At 36.9% G+C, this 24,328-nt stretch overlaps 2 protein-coding genes across 2 annotated transcripts in view; one reads left to right on the top strand and one right to left on the bottom strand.

Moving 5' to 3' along the window:
- Window positions 1–230: 230 nt before the first annotated feature.
- Window positions 231–10,659, top strand: LOC100540529 (cyclic nucleotide-gated cation channel beta-3). The gene is made up of 5 exons (XM_031552890.1): window positions 231–308; window positions 1,745–1,863; window positions 6,926–7,072; window positions 9,001–9,181; window positions 10,331–10,659. The coding sequence occupies exons 1-5, from the start codon at window positions 240–242 to the stop codon at window positions 10,565–10,567; spliced, it is 753 nt and encodes a 250-aa protein (XP_031408750.1). The 5' UTR covers window positions 231–239; the 3' UTR covers window positions 10,568–10,659.
- A 2,970-nt stretch (window positions 10,660–13,629) lies between these two features.
- LOC100540989 (copine-3) overlaps window positions 13,630–24,328 on the bottom strand; it is an 11,317-nt gene continuing 618 nt past the window's right edge. Inside the window, exons 2-9 of the mRNA XM_031552965.1 lie at window positions 23,065–23,180; window positions 22,447–22,506; window positions 20,926–21,059; window positions 20,445–20,499; window positions 20,298–20,349; window positions 19,582–19,715; window positions 17,135–17,371; window positions 13,630–16,188 (exon numbers count right to left, since the gene is read on the bottom strand). Of these exons, the coding sequence (XP_031408825.1) occupies window positions 16,078–16,188; window positions 17,135–17,371; window positions 19,582–19,715; window positions 20,298–20,349; window positions 20,445–20,499; window positions 20,926–21,059; window positions 22,447–22,506; window positions 23,065–23,180 (899 nt within the window). The 3' untranslated portion in view covers window positions 13,630–16,077. The remainder of the gene's footprint in view (window positions 16,189–17,134; window positions 17,372–19,581; window positions 19,716–20,297; window positions 20,350–20,444; window positions 20,500–20,925; window positions 21,060–22,446; window positions 22,507–23,064; window positions 23,181–24,328) is intronic.

Below are 24,328 nucleotides of genomic sequence, written 5' to 3'. Positions count from 1 at the left end.
AAGATGACTGCATTAAAAAAAGATTAGAGATATTCAACCCAAGGGAACTGTGTTAGTATCTGAAATGAGAGTACTTTTGTCTCCTTTATGAGCTGGTCCTTGCCATGTTTTCTTTTTATGTGCCTCTTACGAAATCCTGGATCATACATGTATTATTTTGCTATCCAGTGTAAGCACTAATAATCACTTGTTCTTGAATCAATACAGCATAATTCTTTTGACAGGGGTGTGATACTCAGATGATATACGACATGCTGCTAAGGTTGAAATCCATTGTGTATTTACCTGGTGATTTTGTCTGCAAAAAGGTGAGCTCTGTGGTGTAATAATACATAAGATGTATTCTTAGAAAAAGAGTTCAGATAAAGGTCAAAAGTAGCCTTCAAATAAAGTTAATTCTGAGTGTAGTAGATAATGTAAAAATAATTAAGGTTCTATGTATAATAATAACAAACTTGCTCTCAAGTTTCAACCTAGAACAAGACAATATAGATTTTATTATTATCTAACAAATTATAGTAGCATGGGAAAGTACTTAATGTAAATATGACTTATCTGGTGACACTTCATGAAGTCTGGATATTTAAAAATGGAGCAAGCTCACTTTTTTGTACAGTTATATACACAAACTCAGCCTACAGATTTGAATTTGTGATGCTTTGCATGTGCTTCACTTGCATATTACAAACTCTGAAGCTGAATTCCCAAGAATGTAGAAAATACAGTGCATCCCATACTGCTCCCTACAGCAGGACCTTGCTCTGTATTCACTCAGTGCCATTTCCAAACTGTGAGCTGAATGCTGTCGCATTGTCCCTTAGGATTTTAGATCAAACACAGCCTTGCATAACAAAGGTAGATGGCTCATCTTCTGACCAAGTAGACTATCAGTAGGTAATCCTACTGATGCTGTAACTTGTAGTAGGGAATAAAATCCTGTTGGAACTTGAGAGCTGGGAGCACCTCCTATGGGGGTGCACGCTGGCCTCATCATACTTCACCTAGGAGGCTCTGACAGGTTTGCTGAATCAGATTATGAGATAGAAGTATAAGCGATACGTTTTCAATTCTGGTGGTGTTGCTGCTGCATTTTCACTTTTAAATTGAAATTGCTGCTTTACTCCAGTAGCACAAGCAGAAAAATAATTATTTTACTGTCACTGAGATATGATTATAATTATGTTTACTCCAGGTTGCCTGCTTTTTATGATGATAGTGATGAATCTTAGCAGGTCTTGTGGGAGATAATAGGCAAGCTATAACCCCTTAAACCATCCAGTCATTACACAGAATTTGACAAATTTTAGAACAGTTGTTTATTCTTATTTTCCTTGTAAATTAGTTAAGCGAAGCTTGGAAGTAACAGAATGAAAACTATAAAGCACAGGCTTTTTTGCACTTCTCTTCATTAAATATGCTGCTGAATTACTTTTGTTTCCACTAGAATAGAAGACGAAAATGACTGATACAATCCTGCTTGTTATTAATCTTCATTTTTTTAGGTTGGCCTGGATGGTTTAACTCCTGCTCAAACACTGCCTCACATCAATTAGATACACAAAGTCAGTCCTCACACTTGCGCTCAATGCTAGGCAAAGTAGCACAAACATTTATTTCTCTGTAATGCTGGTAAAACTGTGCATGAGAAAGAGGACATCTAGTTACATAGATGTTTGCCAGATGATTTTAGTTTAAAAAGAGAAACAGAAAACAGCGATCACTATGTATGTGTTTCTGTGCCTAGGGAGAAATTGGTAGAGAGATGTATATCATCAAACAAGGTGAAGTTCAAGTCCTTGGAGGCCCTGATGGCACAAAAGTCCTGGTTACACTACGAGCAGGAGCTGTATTTGGGGAGATCAGGTTGGTCCACCACAATTTATAACACTTTCTTCAGAAGTGGTTAAATAATCAATGGTTAAATAAATGTTTGTTTAGCTTCTTTCTGGTAAGTGTGAGAGATTGCACAGAAAGGCTAGAAAGCTGGGTGAGGTCAACCAAGAGAATGCTGAACAGAGATCTACAGATAAGTGAGGGAAAGTCCATGTAAGTGGAACATCAGAAACAACAATCTGCCAAGACCTCAGACTTGTAAAAAAAAAAAAAAAAAAAAGTATAATCACTATTCAGGACAATGTACACAAGGATACGTGGATGGATTTCTCCTTCAGGATTTAAAAGGTTGAACACATCTTCCTGTTCCAAAGTCTGCACAAAGGCAGGACCGAATGTATTTTATTGTCTGTATAATTAGACTAGCTACCCTTACACAATACAAAGTAAAAATGTTAATTTCCAACAAAGGAGATAAAAAAAAAAATCTAAAATAGCAATACAGATTGATTCATTTACGAGCTGAAGTAGAGACTAAGTTGCTGAAAATCAGCATCTACATTTTCTTATGTATTTGTTTAAGACAATACGAAAGAGAAAAGGGCTGACAGACCAGGTTTTTGGGTCTAAGTTTCTCTGGAGGTGAAAGCTTTCCTTGAGCGGTTACAAATGTTTTTTATATTCTCCACATAGCTGCTTTGCAAAATCCATTAGCTCTTCTGTGCCTTGTTCACCAATTAGACAACTAAGAGCTAGATTTTAGGCACTGCATCCCCTACTGAGGTCGGACTGAGGAAAATAAACCAAATACATGTGCTGCTGCATGTGATAAACTGGATTCTTGATTTCTTCCAGCTGCACTCCTGTTACTGTTAATCCTCTTAAAGGTAGCCTTAATCCATCTTTTCAAAAGTGGTAATCAGCTCTGTGTTAGGTTTATATTTATCTTCTGCTGCATCTCCTGTTTTGGTAGTGGAAACTTTCCCATTTATTCTGCGATGGGTGCACAGAGCCTTCTCAGAGCTGCACATGGAGAACATTTGATATACCCCATAGATACAGACCTTCCTCACTGAGTGGGAGAGTGAGGCTATATTAACTAAGAGCAAGAAGGTTATTTTAAAAGTGTTTCTCTGTGTGACAATACAACACCAGAGCAAAGCTTCAAAACAAAATGGTGTGTTGTGAATTATGCAGAAAATATCAGAATGCAGTGATTTTCAGGTAGGGACAGGTACAGAAAAGGTAAAAGAAAAGCTGCAGCATCCCAGAGATATAATACATACACAGTTTTCAATTATTTATTAGTTTTGCATTTGGAGCAAGGACATTTGTTTTCAAACTGAGGAATGATCACAACTGATTTGAAAACAAGGAAAGGATTTTCAATGCTTTGATCTAATGAAAGTGGGGACTTATTTCCAGATGAGATCTACACAGCTGGCTTTAAAGATTCATTTCTCAGTATGTTTTACTCTTCATATAATTGCCAGGATGGCCAGCGAAACCCTCAGCAGTGCTTTAAACCTATGCTTCTCGTCTTGTTTTATTCATCATTGACCTACTGTGTTGGTGGAGACAGCATACTGGTACAGACCCTGTTACTTTGCATATAAATGACAGGCAATGGATAAACCTGAGGAGAAAACACATTGCAACTAGCAAAAAAAATCTCTGAAATTGGAAAGCAAAGATGTGAAGCACTAAGTATACTAGCAGAAATTTATCCTTTTCCTTGTGGCAATGTGTTAAAAAATAATGAGTTTATACAGTGCCCTTCTGTATAAGCTCTGTCAAGGTCTTCTGAGTACTGTACAGCAGAGGAAAATGAAAAAAAAGAAAGTCTTTAATGAATGAAATATTGCAAATAAACATCCAAGTTTTTCCCTCAGCATTCATAGTGTGGTTAGCACCTGGTATTGAACTGTCATCGTTTCCACCTGATTTTTTGAATCAAGATTTGTGTAGAGAATTGTGTCAGCTTCATTCTGAGTGGTTTAATGATATGAATTGTAAGATACTAGCTATTTAATCTCACTGTTCGAAATGCTTATAAATCATGCTTATAAAGTCTCTACAGGCAAAGGAGTTGAAGACAACAAAGAATGTTCATTCATTTCAAAAATATTTCCTGAATTATGCTAGAAGGCCAATGCAAGACTGATGTTCAATCCAGTCCTTTGCCAATCCTGTTTTAAAAATTATTGCAGAAATAGATTAAGCAATAGGAGCTGCCTTCCAATGAACGTCTTATCCTCATTACTACTTTCCTGTACTGATAATGTTATCTTAGGGAAGAAAAATAATCTCAGAAATAGAGGCAAAAAGAATGCTGCCATAATGAAAGCCTGTCTGCACAGACAACTGAGAAAGGAAGAAATTCAAGAGAGGGAAACTACAACACAACACTTCGTTACCCCAGCGAATCGTACACATCAAGCTAGCTGTCCTAATTCATCCACTTATCTCACTGGAACAATTTCCCATCAGAAAATGGAAATTCTGGAAAAATAGCAGCATTTTTGGCAGGAAGATCTAAGTGTTTGGCTTTGTTTTTAGCCTTTCAGTGGTGCTGTAACTTTAACTTCCCTTTAAAAACTCAAAAACTAAAGGAAATATTTAGCTTTCTGAAAGACTGAGTTTCTACTTTGGCCCAACAGCAGTAGCTGCTGCTTTTCAGTGAGCTCTGCCATTTCAGGCCTGACATTTGGTTCAGACACCAGATCTAGACTCCTTCCTGATTTAGCAGCTCTTTCCAGATGTATGGATATGCCCAGCTGAAGAGCCACCACGCTGCACATTCAGTTGATATGCACGTCATTCCCTGGATCAGTTTGCTAATTTCAGTGAACGGCTGCTTCCTACTGAGCTCAGCTATAAAAAAGAAATAGATATTAGAAATAGATATTAGCAAGTCATTGCTTTGACAACTTCATACCTCCAGATTTAAATTGCTATCATAAGAATTCAGAAGTTATCATCTCATATAAGTATAAAATCATTTCAGGCTAACTGCAGTAAAAACCACAAGGTAAAAAGGCAATTTTCCTTATTACTGTAGATGTCATAGCATCAAGAACCACTGTAAGGACAATGCCAATTATTTGTAAAATTTAGTCTATCACACGACTTTTAGCAGAATGGCCAAAACAGAGTCCATAATGCTGCCTTTAGTCAAAGAGGATTCTATTAAAGCAATGACTGCCTCCTGCATAAAATTCACCTCACATCATCACCGTAAGAAAAGAGCTGATCTCTTTAGTCCTATCTGCCTCAACAAAATGAGCTTGTTATTAGGAAAGCCTGAAAATGATTGTACAATGACTTGTTGAGAAGTGATTTATCAGAACTCAAGAACTGTTTGCAATTTTCTTCAATTGCTTTTCTTATTGTGCAAATACTTTTCTGCCCGAGGAACTGGACAGAATTGTAAAAGAAGACAATATGCTGCATTTTATACTTGACTTCCTAGGTTGATTCTTATCTTGGATAGCAGCAAAACTTTATATCTTTGTAAAAATAGTCTCGTACACAGAATTCAGAGGTCTTGTGATCCTTTATAAATCAATAATATTATCAGTAGAATCTAATGCTTATAAATACTATATGTGTTTCCTTAAGACTAAAAAGTATCATGGGTATATCCTGATTAGTATTGATGATAAGTATAAACTCATTTCTGATAGGGTCCAGACTATCCTTTATTAATAACCTTTAAATTAAGGTATTATAAAATATTCTTTTATACAGTAACACACTGTGAAACATTTTAGGGACAAATCTCTACGATGAATCTCCTCAAATAGCGATAAAACTATTTAATTTAATTTTACTACTAAGAGTAAAATGCAGCTTCTATTGCTTAACATCAAACATTAATCATAGAATCCTTAGTGGGAAGGGACCTCTGAAGGCCATCTAGTCCAACTCCTCTGCAATGAAGAGGGACACCACAGCTAGATTTGTAATATGTTCAATGCTGTGAATTAATTCTTTTCATTTTGTTTTCTTCATTAAAGATGGACAATTTAATTTTTACATAGATATTCTTTCTATGTCTAACGCCTGCTTAATAAGCTGGTCTAACACTTTACTTTCTAAACAAAATAGCCTTCAGTTTCTGACAGACACATTTGTAACTGTCAGCTTGAAAGGTCTTCCAAATCCATATTGTTAAACTTGCCATCATCCAAATGTGAGATGTGATACATGAGAAAACCAAAACCCCACTCAAGTTATTCACTCGGGGAAACTACAATTCTTGGAGTCATTTATTCATTGTAAATATGCCTTCAATTATAATGGTCTTATGCTGCTCTCCCTATCATTTTAAAACATTTTTTACAATAAAAATGAGGAAATGCCAAGTTCACACACACTAAAACAAATGCAGTCCTTGCTGTGGTGTCTCTTGAGAGAAACGTGTCCAGAGAAGGGCAACAAAGCTGTGAAGAGTCTGGAGCACAAGTCCTGCAGGAGTGGCTGATGGATTGTTTAGTCTGGAGAAGTGGAGGCTCAGGGGAAACCTTATCACCCTCTACAACTGCCTGAAAGGAGGTTGCGGGTAAGGGGAAAAGTTGGCCTTTTGTCCCAGTTAACAGTGACAGGATGAGAGGGAATGGCCTCAAGTTGCACCAGGAGAAGTTCACCTTGAATATTTATTCTCCAAAAGGGTATTAATGCACTAGCACAGGCTGCTCAGGGATGTGGTAGAGTCACCATCCCTGGAAGTGTTCAAGAAGTCTGGAGATGTGGCACTGAGACGTGGTTAGTGGGCACGGTGGTGATGGGTTGATGGTTGGACTGGATGATCTTAGTGGTCTAATCCAACCTCAATGATTCTGTGATACGTATCTTCCTAGCAAGACTTTCCACAGTCCAAACCAACAATTCTTACCAGAAGTGACAACATGTCTTCTTGATACAAGAAGATATTTCCAATCACAACTGCAAAAGGACTTTACAGAAATCAGATAGAACACTCGGATACATTAATGAGCTGTTTTGTTATGTCTTCGGTGGAAAACCAACTTCAGAGATTCCTCACTACGTCAAGCAGTGAGGTGTATAACAATGTTTATTTTCATTGCAGCCTATTAGCCGCAGGTGGAGGAAATCGAAGGACTGCCAACGTGGTGGCTCATGGTTTTGCCAACCTTTTCATTCTAGACAAGAAAACACTCAATGAAATCTTGGTGCACTACCCTGACTCAGAAAAACTTCTGATGAAGAAAGCAAAGTATGTCCTAAAAACAATTTTTAAATCACTGTATTTAGCTTTTAAATGGACAGTTGTGGCTCCTAGACATATTTCCATTCATTTCTCTGGAGAATAATGTAAACACATTTGTATTTAGAGGTCGGATTTGTCTGCTTGTACATATGGGAAGCCATGCTTCCATGTCAGGGATTCCAATAGTTGTGAGAACATGGTAAATAAAGTCCTGAATGCAGCTGCACCTCAAGTAACAAAACAAGAAGCATAGATGTATATCATGACAAAACTCCTTACATAGACGAGAAGTCAGAAAATGCAAGACAGATGTGAGTTAAGCTGCAGGTTTTCAAAGATGCAACCAAACACCTGCAATTAGTTCTACAGAGATACACTTCAATGAGCACACAGGCTTGCATGCTTTTCAAAATCTGAAGGACCAATTAGAAGCTGATCTAAAGTAACACCTGTTAAGATGAAAGATAAGCACACAGATCTGAAAGCTGTGCATTCTGTGCAAAGAGATTCTGAAACAGGATTTCAAATCAGAACTGCTTCTTGTCCCCCTTTCCCTGGAACACACTTTACCCTGGCTTTGACAGGGCAAAATGCTGTCATATTTTGCTGTAAGATTATGAACATGGTTGCCTTACTACCTTGTAAAAGATTGAAATGCATGAATAAGACCAATAACACATATTCTTGGCTTTCAGACTCAGTGAGGGGCCCCTAAACAGGCTGATATGATGCCCATGGCATCTAGCAAGGTAGCAGTAGAAGCAGATGGGCAAGATCTGTGCAAAGTGTTTTCACATCTGTGATCTTCAGAGATTAGATTTCAACACCAACAGAGAGAAAGACAGAACAAGCTCACTGACTGATCATCCCCAGCAATTATCCTTCCTGACTTCCAGCTTGTTTTCTAAACAGTGGTACAATCATCATTACTTGTTATTTCTGTTTCTATGTCCTGCACTATCTTCTCCTGCTTCCTTGCCCACTGTAATCATATCCTGCTAAATCACTGCGTTCTGCTTTCTCCGTGCAACTTCTCTCAATGGTAGGAGTTTAATAATTACCCGTCCTTCATATCTATATCCCCTTGTGGGCCCAAAGCTCTTTCTAGATATCAATCTTAATAAGGTTTTGTAATTAAAAAATTTAAAAACCTGTGCAATTTAAAAACCTGTGCAATTTAAAAAATATGTAGTGCCTGTCTTGTACTGAAGGCCATATATTCTGCTCACCTGTCTGGGTATTCACTAAGTCTGTGTATGCTCTGTGCATCGTCAGCCATGTGTCCAGAAAAACTAGGCACTAACAGTAGACTTGTGTTATTTTGACAGAGGTTTGCAGTTCAAATTTGAAATCAAATTATCAGTGTTCCCAAAGTTACAAAGTATGAATTTCTACCATCATCATTCTCACTTCCTCCAATTATGGTTGCCAACCAGCACAGCTACTGAAAGGTGTGAAAATCTAGTAATTTTCATATACTCGGGGTAATTTACTGAAGACCACCAAAATATGTACCACCACCAGACATGACTTATGCTACAACGGTTACTTCCTCAAGAATCAGTTAAACTCCAGATAGAATAATAAATGCTCTCTGAATCTGTATCCAGACATCCTTCCCCTGCAACTATTTCTCACCTTATAAAAACATATCTGTTTCGTAATACTTTAATTTGAGCCTACACTAGTTTAAGCTGTAAGAAATGAGAAAGCAACTCCAAATTAAAACCGTATCCTTCAATTTACTAGATACTACCAAAGCCAATAAAGCCCTCACCCTTACCTGCTTTCCTTCTGCCACTGAATCTAGGATTAAAAAAAAAATTTGCTAGAAAAGATGTCAGGTGTTCATCCACACATGACATTTTAGTTTTGCCAGAACTTTTCCAGGTTTCACTGCACTGCTGTGTGTTCCCATTCCTTCCTGCCTCCAGGGTGTTGCTGAAAGAGAAGGGGAAACCTCCTCCTGGACCACCAGTGCAGCAGCCCCGGGGCTTGGCCAGTCTGTTTGGGCAGAAACAGGAAACTCCAAAACTGTTTAAAGCGATGTTTGGAGCTAAAGGAAAAGGAGGCCTCGCTAAGCTGCTGCAGCTGAAGAGAGAACAAGATATTCAGGTAATGTCACAGATAACAGAACAGATTCTATCAAGTGCTGGATAGAGAAGTAGGAAATATACTGGGAGGGCTTGGGCAAATAGAACAGATGGAAAGGCAGCTTTAGAGCAATGAGTAGCAAAACCTCCAAGTAGCTGAGATAACAGTCACAGTAATTAATCTCTGTAAATTTGGACTGTAGAATTTGGCTCAAATCTTTCTTGGTATGAACTCTGGGAAGAACAAAGGAAAACAAGAGCAAGGAAAACATAAGCAAACAAAAACCCTCAAGAAAAGAAAGGATAAAAGAGACCCTAAAAGATACTAAGAGCATCTGATCTTCTAATTTTATACATACACAAGTGAACACAAATGTCCAAATGCAGTAGTCCAATCCAGTTGACTGAAGCATAAAGAGAGCTTTCCAGTTCAAAGTCAGACCTTTGCTAATAAGAAAGCTTGAAAACAACATTTCAAGTATAGACCACACAGCTAGATCTGCTTAAATATGTGATACTGTGCATTTATGAGAAAGCTTACTTCAGTTGATTAAAAAAAATTCCTACCTTATATTCTGTTCAGAGAAATATTCATATTAGTAAGAACCTGCTCAGTTTTAAGTATTTGCCAGAAGAGGCAGAATACTTTTCTGGCTTTTATAGTTACTGCTTGGCCGTGTTTTTACTTTCTTTTAAATGAAATAAAGAACTTTGCTTAAACGAGTGGCTACAACAGCAAGATTGAAGCAGAAACTTCACCAAATTTAATGCATATTTGCAAACTTTAGCACAAATAAGCTTGGCCAAGGAAATGGGGCACTGGAGAGTATGCTGAGAATTACATAACACTTTTTCTTTCTATACTTGCATAGTATATAAAGGAAAGTAAGACCTGAGGAAATGTTTTGTGCACCAAAATATGCCTGCTTTGTCCAGCTGTATTAATGAGAAGCAGATACTATCACTACCCACAAGCTCTTCCTAGTTTTATTGTTTTCTGATCTTGAAATAGTATTTTTCACATAGAAATTGATTTTCAGCAGCTGAATACAAGTTGAGTCCTATTAATCTTAGTATCCCCATGCTGTGCCTTACCCCTGTATATACACTGCAGAATTTTTTCCTGAATTTGTTTTGCAGCATTGGAAAACATTTAACATTTTGGTTATAGGAACATGAAGCTGAAGCACAGAAGCCTGAAAAAGAGAAGAAACCACCAGAGCCTGTAGCCCCATCTGCACCCCCTCCGCAAAAGGAAGAGCCAGAAGCAGACACTAAGCCTAAACCACATGCAGTTATGCACAGAGGAACCACTAATGAGTCTCTGATCATCACTATGTCTCCATCCCCCAGAGCAGAAGAAGGAGAGATCCTTAAAGTCGAAGCTAAAGAGAAAAAAAAGAAATAGATGCTACTTTGGGCTGCATTTTGTTGAATTTGCCTTTGGGTACAGAAGATAAAAGTAGAGGCTACTCAAAAGAGAATCTACCCCAGCTATTTTTCTTCCCTCCTCTCTTTGAGGCAACGGGACAAATCGTTTGTACACTTACATCTTAATCTTGAGCCTGAAGTGAGAACTCCTCGTGTAATAGGAATTAGATATCTGACTGGATTTCAGAACAGCTTGCTTCTTGGTTGATCTATGCTCTCTATTATCTCTTACTCTGCCTTGTTCCTGCTTCTCCTTTTCCCTCTCCTGTTTATTCTCTCTTTCTTATTATTTTTCCTCTTCATTAGTTTGCTTGTAATTTTCACGTCTGTTCTGCTCTACTTTCTTTTCTGGTTTCCTATAGCTGTCCTATTCCTTGTTACTTCACTACTATTGCTGAGGTTACTCACGTTTCTGTCGATCCTTCTCTCTCCTCCCCTTATACTTCTAATCAGTGACACGCTTTTGTGACAGCACAGGTCAGCACAGAAGGCTCTGATGCTCAGCATTAGGATGCCTTAACTTGGAACAGACGGCTACAAAATAAAACCATATAAATAAATACAAAAATCACAACATACATCATGGGGAATCAGGCTGTGTAATTACTGCTAGCCTCCTGAAAGCAAAAGCATCATTCCAAGTGTCTGTATTGACTCTGGTGAGTTAGATTAGCAGAGTTAAAATACTCCCCACGTGCCCCGGGGGAGCAACCTTTAACTTTCACTTGTTGATTTACACACTTCATCTTCTCAAGGGGTTGGATATTAATACTGCTCTCTGAAGAACAACCATTTGATACTGGCTGATTTTTTTTGAAGAACCTCTTATCTAGAGTGGCCAATTTAGAAATAAGAATAGTTTTATAAAAAGCAGGGTTTACACTTTTTGGCCATGTGCTACACAATTCCAAGGGGCTGATTACTCCAGTTGTTCATTTCCACCACAGAGCTCACCTGATAGCAACAAATGAGTCACACACCTTACGGAGTGGGCTACATCATACCTATGAACTAAAGCAAATCCTTTACCTAGAAAGCCCTCTCAGCTGTGTCACTAACAAGAAGCTACCGAAGTCAATCTTCTGGACAGAGTCAAAGCAAAAAGGGATATAAATTAAACAAAAAGATGAAGCAGTGTTTTAAGCTTAATTCTCAATTACTTTCATTTTACACTTAAAATGTTACAAGTATCTAAAAAACAAACAAAGAAAAACACAAGAAAACCCTCCCCAGTAATCCTCTAAGTTCTTCTATGAGTTTGTTTCCTCTCCCAGTCTACTTTCAGTGCCCAGTGCAAGCACAGTACTGGGAACTACAATCATTATCCAGATGCCTGCAAACAAATCATAAGGGCAGATTTTACAATTTCTCAGCTGATCAGACAACCAAGATACAAGGAAAACACCATGCCATAGTGGAAAAAAATACCTTTGCAGGCTGTTTATGTTCCTGCTGGCTACAAATTGTGCAAGTCTATCCTGTAATGCCTTTGAATACCAATCATAGGCACACTGCAGAACCTGTGGGCACCTTGGCTGAGGAAAAACTAGATGATTGAATTCTGTATATTCTAAATAACCTATAATATGGCTGAAAAACAAATCTCTCTCAAAGAAAATTCTGTTGTATTAACACTGAGGTCAAGGTTTAATGTGCGAAGAACCATCTTTATTGGTCTGTAACTTGCTATTTGATATGTAAGAAAAGAAAGGATGCCACGCAATATTGGTACAAAATGGTATAATACACCACAAAGAACTACTCATTTATTGTCCATCTGGGACATCTCCATACATGATCAAAATGAAAAGTACTACAAGACTGCTTTACAAGTGAGGTCTACTGTGAATATTAAGGATCTATGAATTCATTTCAATACACAGCTCTTAAATCACTTTTTGAGGGACAGTTTTTCAAAACATTAAGTGGGAAAAGCACATAAACCCCCCATATGTTTACATTTTGATATTGATGAGTGAAGCAAAAAATACAGTCCCCTTCCACAAATACAAATTCTGTCAGGTCTTCAAAACTAACATTTCTATGGTTGGTAATATTGAAGTTCAACGATGTACTTTCAAATATTAAGGTCTGAAACGGCAGCAGCAAATGTTGCACTGGAGCGACAAAGCATCCCACAAGCTGCTGCTTCACTGCAGCTCTTAGCAACTGAGGTTTACAAGGGGAGCTTGCCAGTTCTGTCTTCAAAACTATCCAGCTATGCAAAGCTCTCTTGTTCCTTAGATCCAAAATGAAAGAAGTGTCCGTGCTTAAGCCCAGAGCTATATGAAGTCACATTTATTTTTTTTTCTGACATCTGACTTTTCTGCTGTTTAATTATTTCCTAGAATCCATCTATATTTCTGAGTGGGGATGGGCAGGAAGGATACAAGAGTTCAAAATTCAGCTATTTGTTGGGTTTTCACAGAAAAAACAGCATGCAGCACAAGACACCTCAAGATATGTTCCTTGTGTGCATTAAACCTTCTGAAACTGATTTTATCCTGTGGATTCTCCATTTGTACAGAAGTTGAGTGAACCACTCTAGAGCTTTCACATGGTTCACTAAGGTACTGTATGGCATAACACACCACTGTAACACTATGACTCTAGTAAGTCTGAGTTTCACAGTAAATCATCTGTTTTGACTACACCTGAATGTCAGCGAAGGGTCATTGGGTTTGAAATTTAAAAATAAATAAATAAATCTCTGCACTTCTCTACTTAAAACATAGATGCTATGGAGAAGAAAAAAAAACTTGGAAAAACTGATCATAAATGCATATTTCAGCATGAAAGAGACAGTCACTGCTAAAACTATCCAATTTCAGAATATCACGTTGATAAAGTCAGTACATTATGTTTTATGAAATACAGACTGCACATTTACAACCACCAAGTAAGAAAGCATTTTTCCCCTCTAACAATACATATTTATCTAAGCACTCAGCCTATGCAATACTCATCACAACAATTACAAAAACAGTATTCATTGTTCCAAACAAAATGCTGAATACAAAAGCACGACAGAAGACAATATACTGAAATGACAATTTTAATGTGTAGTAAGCTTCAGAACTGAAATACATATGGAAAGTACTTTAAATAAAAAAAAAAAAAAACAACTCTGGTCACAGGTTATTTCTCTGCTGCACATATGTATATATTAAGCCATTAAACAGAGAAAGCTCTTGATTACAAAGACTGCTATATATTACTTTTATCACAAGGTGGTGCAAGTGATCTACAAGCACATATACTTTCCAGAGCTTAAGACAATATTTTGCTTGGTACTCTCAAGCTAATATGGCATTTTTCACATGTAAAAACAAAATTAAAAAGAACAGCAAAATGAGAAAATTCCCCTTCCCCTTGATCCAATTTGGTGCATACCTTAGCTCAGAATACTGCTTCAGCCTAACATGGAAATTTCCAAATTTTTCAACATGCTTTTAGCTGTATGCTCCAAAGGGAAGAATACTTGGAAAACAATTCTAGCCACTGTCAGGTCTGAAACATTTATTTTACAAAGCATAGGGTACCTTGAGATTAGGCATTATTGGTATGCCATTTAATTTCCTAAGCTCAATGAATTCAGGAATAAGTTTTATTTTATACACAGCAGATGATTACTACAGTTATGCTTATTAACATATATTATTGCATTTAAATGCACTTCCACAGCAACATGAGAAGAACTGTAACATAACTGAGATGCAGCATCATTTTTGGCAGAAAGCTCAAAAGGAATTTTTGAATTCCGATCAGTAGTACACATCCACTTCAATGAATCTAGACAAAGCACTTACACCTCATCTCGTTTGCTCACTGTCTGCATGGAGCACATGACTGTGAAAGTTAACTGGTGCAAAAATCACACTGCTTTAGATTGATAACGTATGATTTAGGATCATAACTACTTCCTTGATATTAATAGTGTCTGTTGCAGATATAATGAACTGTCATGCTATATCTTATGTATGAAATATTGATGTATTTGCACTTCAGTTACAAAGAAATTACTCCATATATTTTATATGACCAAAACATTAATTATATATATATAAATATGTATGAATGTATGTTTTTGTTTTTTTTTTTTAAAGAGTGACTTAATACAAAACAAAATATCTTTCTTATATCTCAGTCCTAAAACAATTTAGGTCCATCTTCCACCAAGAAAAATCGATGATTGTAGCTAGTTAGCTGCATATGGAATCTTTGGACCAACCTACAGGATGTGTAAAGCAATCTCAATGCTCATCCTTGATCGTTAATGCATTAACATGAATTCAGATTTTTGGCAGAGTTATGCATATGTGGAAAAAGAACAGTGCAGCTCCAGCAACCAGAAAAGGCACATACACTATAAACTGGTGCTATTTTGGGTGCCCAAGAAGGTTAAATTCAGTTTTAGCCCATTTTGTTGTAACATGCTACAACTAGACCATCCAACATCCAAAAGATACTTACTTATAACTTCCTGCTAGGGGTGGAAGAGGAAAGATTGTTTTCTGCAGGCACTTTTCATTAGCTCTTGAGAGCTCATCAGAAAAATGCATGATTCAAAATATGACAAAAATTAATATAAAGTAGAACCAACTTTGTATGATAACATGCAATTATTAAACAGAATTTTCCAGTTAAAATGTTAATTTCTACTTCACGATATGCCCTGGCCCTTTAAAGATCAACATATGACTGTCTCACTTAAAGGAGAGAAAGAAAAACACCTGAACTTCCTGTTTTTTAAGTCAAGTTCTCACTCAAATGTATCTTACAGCATCTACAGTAGTAGCCCCAAGGGCCAGTAGTATTTTTCTGAGATTTTTAGACATTTTGCCCATATTCACACAGTCTTACATCTAAGGCACTGGTCAAAGGCACTAAAGTAGCAAATGTGAAGTATGTATGCAAGGAGGACTTCTACACTTTGTTTGGGCACTCATGTAACTATATCACTAGTGTGACAAAGTTTTCTTATGGTGCTTTAGTAAACACAAAAACGTGAAATATTCCAGATTTGTTGCAGCACGTACAAACTTACCTACTTGGAGATATGCCATCTTTTTCACATCAAATTGTTTTTACAATCACAGAGAAATTGCAGTGCTTGGTGTTGATCCCCACTTAAGAAAGTAACTGATCACTCTCACTGGCCACATTTATCAAACAGGCAGCCATTCTGCTCTCCATCATTCTCCTCCCTCTCTCTGCATAGTCAATCTCTACTTTTTTCCCCCCTCTATTAGTTTTCAAAATAAAACACATCCGTGTAAGATCTATCCCATAAATATACATTAAATACTAAAACAATTACAATTTTGGCCCTCAGAAGACACTCTTGGCAAACTGTTTTGCAGGAAAAAGCTAACATTACCACAGAGGTGTGCATATGTACATATATAGAGAGTATCTCAAGAATCAAAGTCTGTAGGTACACCAAGTAAAGAAGGCATGAAGACTCAGCTTCCCCTCTCAGCCCACTCACTTTGCAGCAGAATTCTTAGGAGGTAGCAATTTGTAGGTGCTGAAGTAGTTCACCACCTGCTGAGGGACTTCTGCCAGGACGCACTGAGCCAAAGCTTCTTTTGGAGACTTAAAAAAAAAAATAAATAAAAAAATAAAGAATATCAAGTTTCCATCTCTACCAACTGTTAAAGGAAACCCTAAGTCAGGCAGTAAGTATCTCCACTACTAAGAGGAGTTAACATCTGACATTTACACAGTACCCTTGTAGGATAAATGAAAGTTTCCTTTTTATATAATCTTTACTGCAAGATAAAACAACTATTGAAAAATATCACCACTTCTTCTAGGAATAAAAAATGTTTTACAAATAATCATACACAATATTGATATTGTTTTCATTTCAGTTTATTTTACCCATCCCAAAGAAGTCTTCAATTTTTTAATTCACTTCTTCCAGACATAGGACTTCTGCATGTCAGTCTATGTAAGCCTGTGCGTATTTTACTGGGTTGTACAGCAAAAAATCAAGACTCAATCGATTCATGTTTTGGGGGGTGAGAGGTATATATGTCTTTCTTTTAATGAAAACTACCACTACTGTCTTTCTACAAACAACTTCTAATGATGACCACCTTACCAACTTACACTTCAATTCTAGCACCACATTAAAATGTGACACTCATCTACATTTACAAATGGACATGACCACAATAAGAAACACTTTTCCATAAGAACAGAATCACAGTAACGTCTTCCTCCAAAATGAAAAACACATCCTCTTGTGTAATCTAATCTCAGGGGGCTTTACAATGGTCATTCACCTGTGACAACTTGTCAGAAATGCAGTTCCCAAACCAGGCATGCATTCTTTAAAACATGAATCAGCTCACCTAATAGAAACTCTACAGACGCTAAAAGTCTTTGCTCTTACTTTTGAGCATGTGATAAATATATATCTCAGACTTCAGATCTTTTTAAGGTCACTGCAAAAGCTCAGAACTGTATATAGGATATCCTAGCAAACCTATATGCCTCCACAGTTTTAACATACCAAACCATTAAAATTACTTACAATTTGGAACTTCCTAAATGGCACAAACTGGACTATGTCTCTGACAGCTGGTTCTCCTGATGAAGACCTAAGAACTCCATTGTCACCATCAAGAAACTCCATAGCATCAAAGTCTGCTCCTCCAACACCAACAATGATAATGGACATGGGCAATTTTGAAGCATTAACTATGGCAGTTCGAGTTTGATCAAGGTCTGTTATCACACCATCCGTTATGATCAGAAGAATAAAGTATTGCTGTCAAATCAATAAACACTGTGTTATGATAGAAAGAGACAACACATGGGGATATGTGCTTAGAAAACACAAGCAAAGACTATATACTGTCATGATTTTAAACAAGTTCATTGCACTCACTGAAGTTTACAAATACTTGTGTTTTGCTCAGGCTTCTGTACAGTCCAAAGCAATTGATTTGGACAATAAAGTGTTCTAATATAAGTCATCTTTCAACGCTCCTTCCTGAAAAAACAATCCTGTCAAGCTTCCTTTCCTCTCCAAAATCCCAAATAAACCCAAATAATATAACTTCCAAGTAGTGTCCTGAGTTATGAAGTAGTTTATTGAAGTTCCGAACAGAATACAGATTGCATTTGAAACTCTCATTTTTTTTTCCCTTCAGGTCTAACAGTACCCTTATGAAACACTAATCTTTGCTTCATTCCTTTAAGAAAGGATGAATACGAGAATGTAACCAAGAGAAACAGAAAAGGCCTCTTCAGAATTACTGACTCTTAATATAGTCAGCAACTTGCACATGTGTAGGTCACTCTGAAAGTGATACCTCCTGTTTATTTCCATGGAAGCTACAACAGATACAAAGAGCATACACGATTCGATAGAGCAAATTCTCTCCTACAAAACATTTTTTCAGTACAGTCACCCCCATTAGCTATGCAATTTTGCCAGCAGTGAACAAGAGCCTGCACGCCATGCTCACAAAAATCTCTACCAGTGGAGATGACCGACTGTTTCATGGCTGCTATGATGGCATAATTCCTAGGAAGACATTCCAAATGCAGTTTATCTTTCTCAGGTCCAAAGAAATGGAAGTGAGAAGACACCAAATCCAGACTACACACTGGGTGTGGTAGAACACTCCAGCCAAAATAGGCAAAGCACTCTAAGGTCTTCAAACTGGTACAGAGTCTACTGTTATCATGTTGCAAGATAGAGGTTGTTCTTCTCTGGTCTGATCCCTGGAAGTTCAAGCCTTCAGCTTAGTCAATGTCAGGATGTAGTAGTCAGAACTGATGATTTGTTTGGGATCCAGGAAATCCATAAAGATCAGTACTTTCCTATCACAAAAGGCAATGTGCATCACTTTACCAACTGAGAAATGTATCTTAACCTTCTTCTTCGATGGGGAATTCATATGTCACCACTCCATGGATTGCCATTTTGACTCAGGCTCCTAGTGGTGACACCACATCTTGTCACCAGTAATGATGTGATCCAGGAAACTGTCACCTTCAGCCTTGTACTGGTTCAACAGATTCTCACAAACTTGTATACAGTGTTCCTGTGAACATTCTAGAGACTCACCAGGCCCAAACTTTGCAATATTCCAGCACAGCCACCATTATTACCTAGGCCATTATTTAGCTCTGCACACAATTCTCTGGTTCTAATTCCATGATTCGTGTGGATGAACTGATAATTGCTCTTCATTTTGTGGTGTGGCAGCTGCACACAGTCATCCAGAAAAATGGCATGTTTTTCACATCACTGTCATCACTGCTGGAATGCACCACCCGCCACCTCACTATATTAAAAACCACTGCTTGATCTCCATAAATGTTCAGCAAGCATTAATAAAAATCAGTGATTGCATGAAGGAATTCAACGGCACATCTTTACTTCATCCGCACTTCCATATCAGATGCAGTTTTGTCAGACTGCCCCCTGCTGCCATCTATCATACGGCAACAAAACATAACAGATTATTGGTGGGGAAATTACAACCTCTACTTCCATGCCATCAACAATTCCCTCTAACATATTGGGCCAACATAATAAAATAGGAGGCATTACTTTCAGATCAGCCTTTGTTTTATTATGTAACTGGGTAGGAAGGGCAAAGTACACAGCACCTACTGTTTTTTAATAAGGACAGTTCATTATCTATGTTAACATCCATTTACTACCCCTGTCTTCTCTTGTTTATATGATTTTGAGTTTTCAATAGAAAACGCCATTAAGATAATGTATGTTTTTAAGTTTAAGTATCAACTCTGAAAAGTTTACTTTGATAATGTGAAGAGAATTGTGAACAATCTGCTAGAATAAGCTAGATTTTATCTAGTTTCAATGATAACAAAAATCAATTCACAAGGTAAATGGACAGCTGTTAAAACAGGTACACTTACAAGTTTAAAAGAAAAATAGTACTTATAAACAAGAATAGAAAGAAAATTGAAAAATAAATACACTGATAATGAACTTACAGATGCTGTTTGCTGCTGCGTGGCTGCAGCAGCAAATCTTGCCACATGATTTATAATTGGAGAAAAATTGGTTGGCCCATATAACCTCACTTGAGGAAGACAAGCACGATACGCATCAACAATGCCTTGGATTCCTAGAGAATATAAATAGTTTCAATGTACTCTTTGTATAATAGAATATTTTGAGGCACTCAATCTTTCTAAAAACATTATCAGTTATTTAAGGTAGTGGTGCAAAGATTTACAACCAACCACGATGATAAAAACTGAACTATTCACAAGTAATGGAGGCTTAGTTTTGTGTCAAGAATAGAAAAGTCAAATACTATGCATCCAAGTATGTGCATCTAAATTTCAGCAGTTCTGTTTGTCTGGTAATTTGTGGTAGTTAGCAATGTGATCAGAGAGCCCATGTTGAACAGGCACTCGCAGCACAGTACTCAAGTTAGAGAAATCCACATCAGCAGAGTTTACCTATACTGTGACTCTAGCTGTTAAAAAAGGTTTCTGCAAATCATTTCAGAAGAGAGACCAAATGCTACTTCTGTTAATTAAGATGTAGGTTATAAAATTGTTTCCTGATAATGAGATGACTAATCTCACCTAATTAATGTGAGCAACACGCTTCACAGTTCTCTTTTCAAATGTTTTTTTTTTTCATCCTTTCACATTAGACATTTTATTGTCTATGTCTGATGTTACTTTCTGTCACTTACCATTACAGAATGGGTTTGATGGGTTAAAATTTATAGGGAACTCATGTGACACCTGTTAATATACAAAAAATCAGTCAGGAATATACATACAATTCCTCCCTAAAATGCATGTTTTTAATTGACTTATGGATTTACATGCTCTATTACCTGATAGGAAGGAGGAATCTGTGCACCAAATCCAAAGACTGGAAACATCTTATCTCTAAAAAGGCAATTTTAAAGAAAATGAAATTACCATTTTCCTCTAAAAGCTGTCCTAGTTCAGTAAGTTTAGCTAATCAGTACTGGCTTTGGTCATTAAAAATGCAGATAAGAATTAAGAGGCAAAATTGGGTGCAGTTCTCCTTGTAATTGGTTCTATGAACAAAACCAGTTTTTAAAAACCAAATTGGAAAAAAAAAACAAAACAAAACATTTATTTAAATAAATGAGGCTCTTTACATCAAAGATATAAAAGCTTTACTTGTCCTGCTGAAAATATAAATTTCCACCTGTGATTATGTCATTGCGCAATGACTACAGAGTCTTTTTTAGCCCTACATTCAGCTCAAAACTTTCACTGGCACATCTGCTGGCTACAAAAATCTATTCATACTCTAAATAACGACTTAAAAAAATTAAAACTTACGTATCATAATCTTGAACGACCATCCCTACGGTCCAAATGGCTGTTAGGTATTCATTGACTCCATCAGGGCTCAGATAGTGAAGGGAGTCGGGAGAGCGTGGATCTCCATTGGAGCCTGTGAAATCTATCCCCACCTGTCAAATGCAGTATTCAAAAGAAGCTGCTGTTTAAGGTGAAAACGTGTATCCAATCACAGACAAAGCCAAAGCAAAAACTACAAAAGAACTATAAACTGTTATTACAAAAATCTAACAGGCCCAATACTTAAACGCAAGTTTCTTGGAAGTTTAAACACACTTAAAATAATACCACCATAAAAATAGTAGAAGCCCTAAATCTCTTGGAAGCACTGAAATTACTTCATTCGTCAGGTTTTTTTTTGTCTGTGTTTACTTTCAGTTACCATTCACAGCAGCTCTTCAACAGCTGTGAAAATAAGCTGTTTCTTGTCAATTACCTCTTTCTGCTAAGATGTACAACTAGACAGACCCAATGGAAGAACTATCTGTAGACCTTCTCTGACCTCAAGAGGTCATCATCTCTCCACTGATGATGAGGCACTTATGCGGTATTAGTTTTGTGAACTACAACTTACAAGCCAGACCCCATATGGTGGCTTATGGATTTTACTTTCCTTTAGCAAAGCGTCTTGAAAACCACAATCATGGGCAAAAGGTAAATCTTTAGTTAGGATGGGGTTGGCAGGCAGGAGAAGCCATTATGGGGAGAAAAACAAACAAAAACAAACAAACAAAACAAACAAACAAAAAAACCAACACAACCAAACAACCAAAACTCGAATAAAGTCTGAACACCAGAGAACTCTAAATTTGTCCTCAGTTTCCTTCCCCACAACTCAGCAAGTCCTTTCTGAAAATAATCACAGGTTTACCTCTATACTGTGAGCAAAGAAAATTTTTCCTAAACAAATCAGATAGGACACTGCCAGAAGTGTCTCCTTTGCACTTGGTTTACATGGCAAGGTGTTGCCAATGGAGGGAAGCTCTGTAAGATGCTAAAGGATGCTTCCAGCTGGCTCTCCAGCAGGGGAACAGTGTGAGAAAGAGACTGAACTGTCTACAACCCCTTTTCCCAATCATTCCTACACCACTTGGTAGAATGGAGGCAGAAGAGTCAGAAACAAAGCTGATTCTGGAAAGAGCATGTGGAAAGAAAGTATTTTTTTAGTTTTATTTATATTTATCGCTATCTTAATCCATTTTTAGTTGGCAATAAATTGAATAAACCTTCTCCAAGTCTATTCTGCCCATGATGGTAATCAGTGAATGATCTTATTTTTAGCCTGACCCAGAAACTTTTCCATCTTATATTCTCACCCTGTACTTCTAAGCAGGGGAGTGATAGCATGGCTTAATGACCAGCCAAGATTAATTCAATACACTCCTCCACGGTACAGAACAAAATCTTATTATAATCAAATGAAGAGCACAGGCAATCCACAATACACTTCAGTTTGCCCCTAAAGTTTTGAAGTTGTTCTATATAGAGGATTTAACTTACTGTGAAATTCAGCTGACACCCACCCATGATGTAGTCAAGGAATGTACATTCTACTACAATCTGAAAACAAAAGATAGAAAGTAGCTTATTTTTTGAAAGAGAGAACAATAAATATTGTTGGAACCACTTCTGAGGTTTCTGATTTCTTATCTTTACTCATACAAATCATTACTTTCTCTATCAGTATAACTCTCACTGTAGTGAGGATATTTATAGTCAACGCTATCAGCTACACTTTTATTGGAATCAGACTTGTTCCAAAGGTTCTTACAAACAGACAACACCGCATCTCCAACAGCACCATCATTTATAAAACATATTAAGACTTAGCAGATTTTAGTTATGAAATTGAATGTTTCAGAAATGGCCTTACAAATTGGTCAGCAACCTTCAAGAGAATACCAAAGGGGATAGAGGTGGGAGACACTCTCAATGGCAGACATGGTTCACGTGTCAGTCTCTCCATTCCTTATATAAATCAAAGCCCTTAAACATTTACTGTGTCTGCCAATTCTACACAGTTTGAAGTTTCTTACAGTTTGAGGATGAGGTATACTTGGTGAGAGCTGTAATGCCTGAACAGTTAAAAACAAAGTAATACCAGAATATATTACTGACCTCACAATGCTTAACGCTCACAATTCCAGAGTTTTTGTAGTTTTTCTTCTTTTGTCTTTTCTTCTCATTGATGCACTCAAACTCAACCTGCACAAATACAAAAGAAAACAGAAGTACTATAAATACTATTTACGCAACTTTCAGAAATTCTTCCCTCTAGCACCCATACATTTGTTTTAAAAATGCATTTTGTTTCACTATCAAAATTAAACACAGCCAGCCCAATATCAGCAAGAAAAATCCTATTGTCCTCCTATCAAAAAAACAGATAACTTTTATCAAAAACTTGCAAGAAAGTTTATTTAGACAGCTGTATTTTAACTATATGAAGAAACTCAGTACAAGAGGATTCTGCTGTCAAAGACACAGCAATTCAGGCAAATCACTACTGCTCCCACAGCAGTGACAGTTATATAATGAGATATAAGGTATACATTTAGGCTTTTCAAAAACTAAACTAATATCTTAACCACAGAGTGGGATCTGTAGCTAGCTATGTTAATGGAAGTCACTACTGGCACAATGTAGTGTATTTGGTGCATAAGTAGTCAGAGGAGCTATTTCAGCCATAACATCTGACCTGCAGCCAGAAAAACAGGCTCCACTACTTTGGTTTAAATTAAATTACATTAAAAAAAATAAAATAAAATAAAATGAATTATAAAATGAAAATAAAGAAAAATATATAGAGGAAAATATAAGGAAACCAGAATTCTCTGCAAGTAACACAGAAAATTAAAAAGCATTAGGTGGAACCTGTAGTAACCCAAATTGAATTCAGGAACAGATATCGACAAGAAAAGCCTGGCAAGGCTCAAAACAACAATAAAAAAAATCTAGAATCAAGGCTGACCTCATCATCATTAACAGCTCTGAAGAATTTAGTACAAATATAACACTCAAAATATTAGAAAAGTACAAACAGGCACTCAGTATATCCTTTTATTGGCAATGCAGGAGTGATTCTGAAGTTATAAAGGAAATAAATAAAGGATATATAGGGTAGGATATATATCAAGGAAAAGATGGTAAAATATTTTGGCAAAATATACATCAATAAAGCAAACACTTTACTACTATGGTTCTTATACCTTCTTTCATTTTTTGAAGTGGAAACTATTTATTACAATGTTTGGAACTCATCAGAACACTAAAAGTAAATTCACCTTAAAGGAGAGCTAACGTCCAACTGAAGTATGCATTACAGTTGTTAAATATCATACTTAACATAATTTTTTTAAATTATTGTCTTTTTTTGAACGGG

The sequence above is a fragment of the Meleagris gallopavo genome, chromosome 3 (assembly GCF_000146605.3).
Source record: "Meleagris gallopavo isolate NT-WF06-2002-E0010 breed Aviagen turkey brand Nicholas breeding stock chromosome 3, Turkey_5.1, whole genome shotgun sequence".
Lineage (NCBI taxonomy): Eukaryota > Metazoa > Chordata > Aves > Galliformes > Phasianidae > Meleagris > Meleagris gallopavo.
This window is presented reverse-complemented; position numbering and strand designations above follow the sequence as displayed.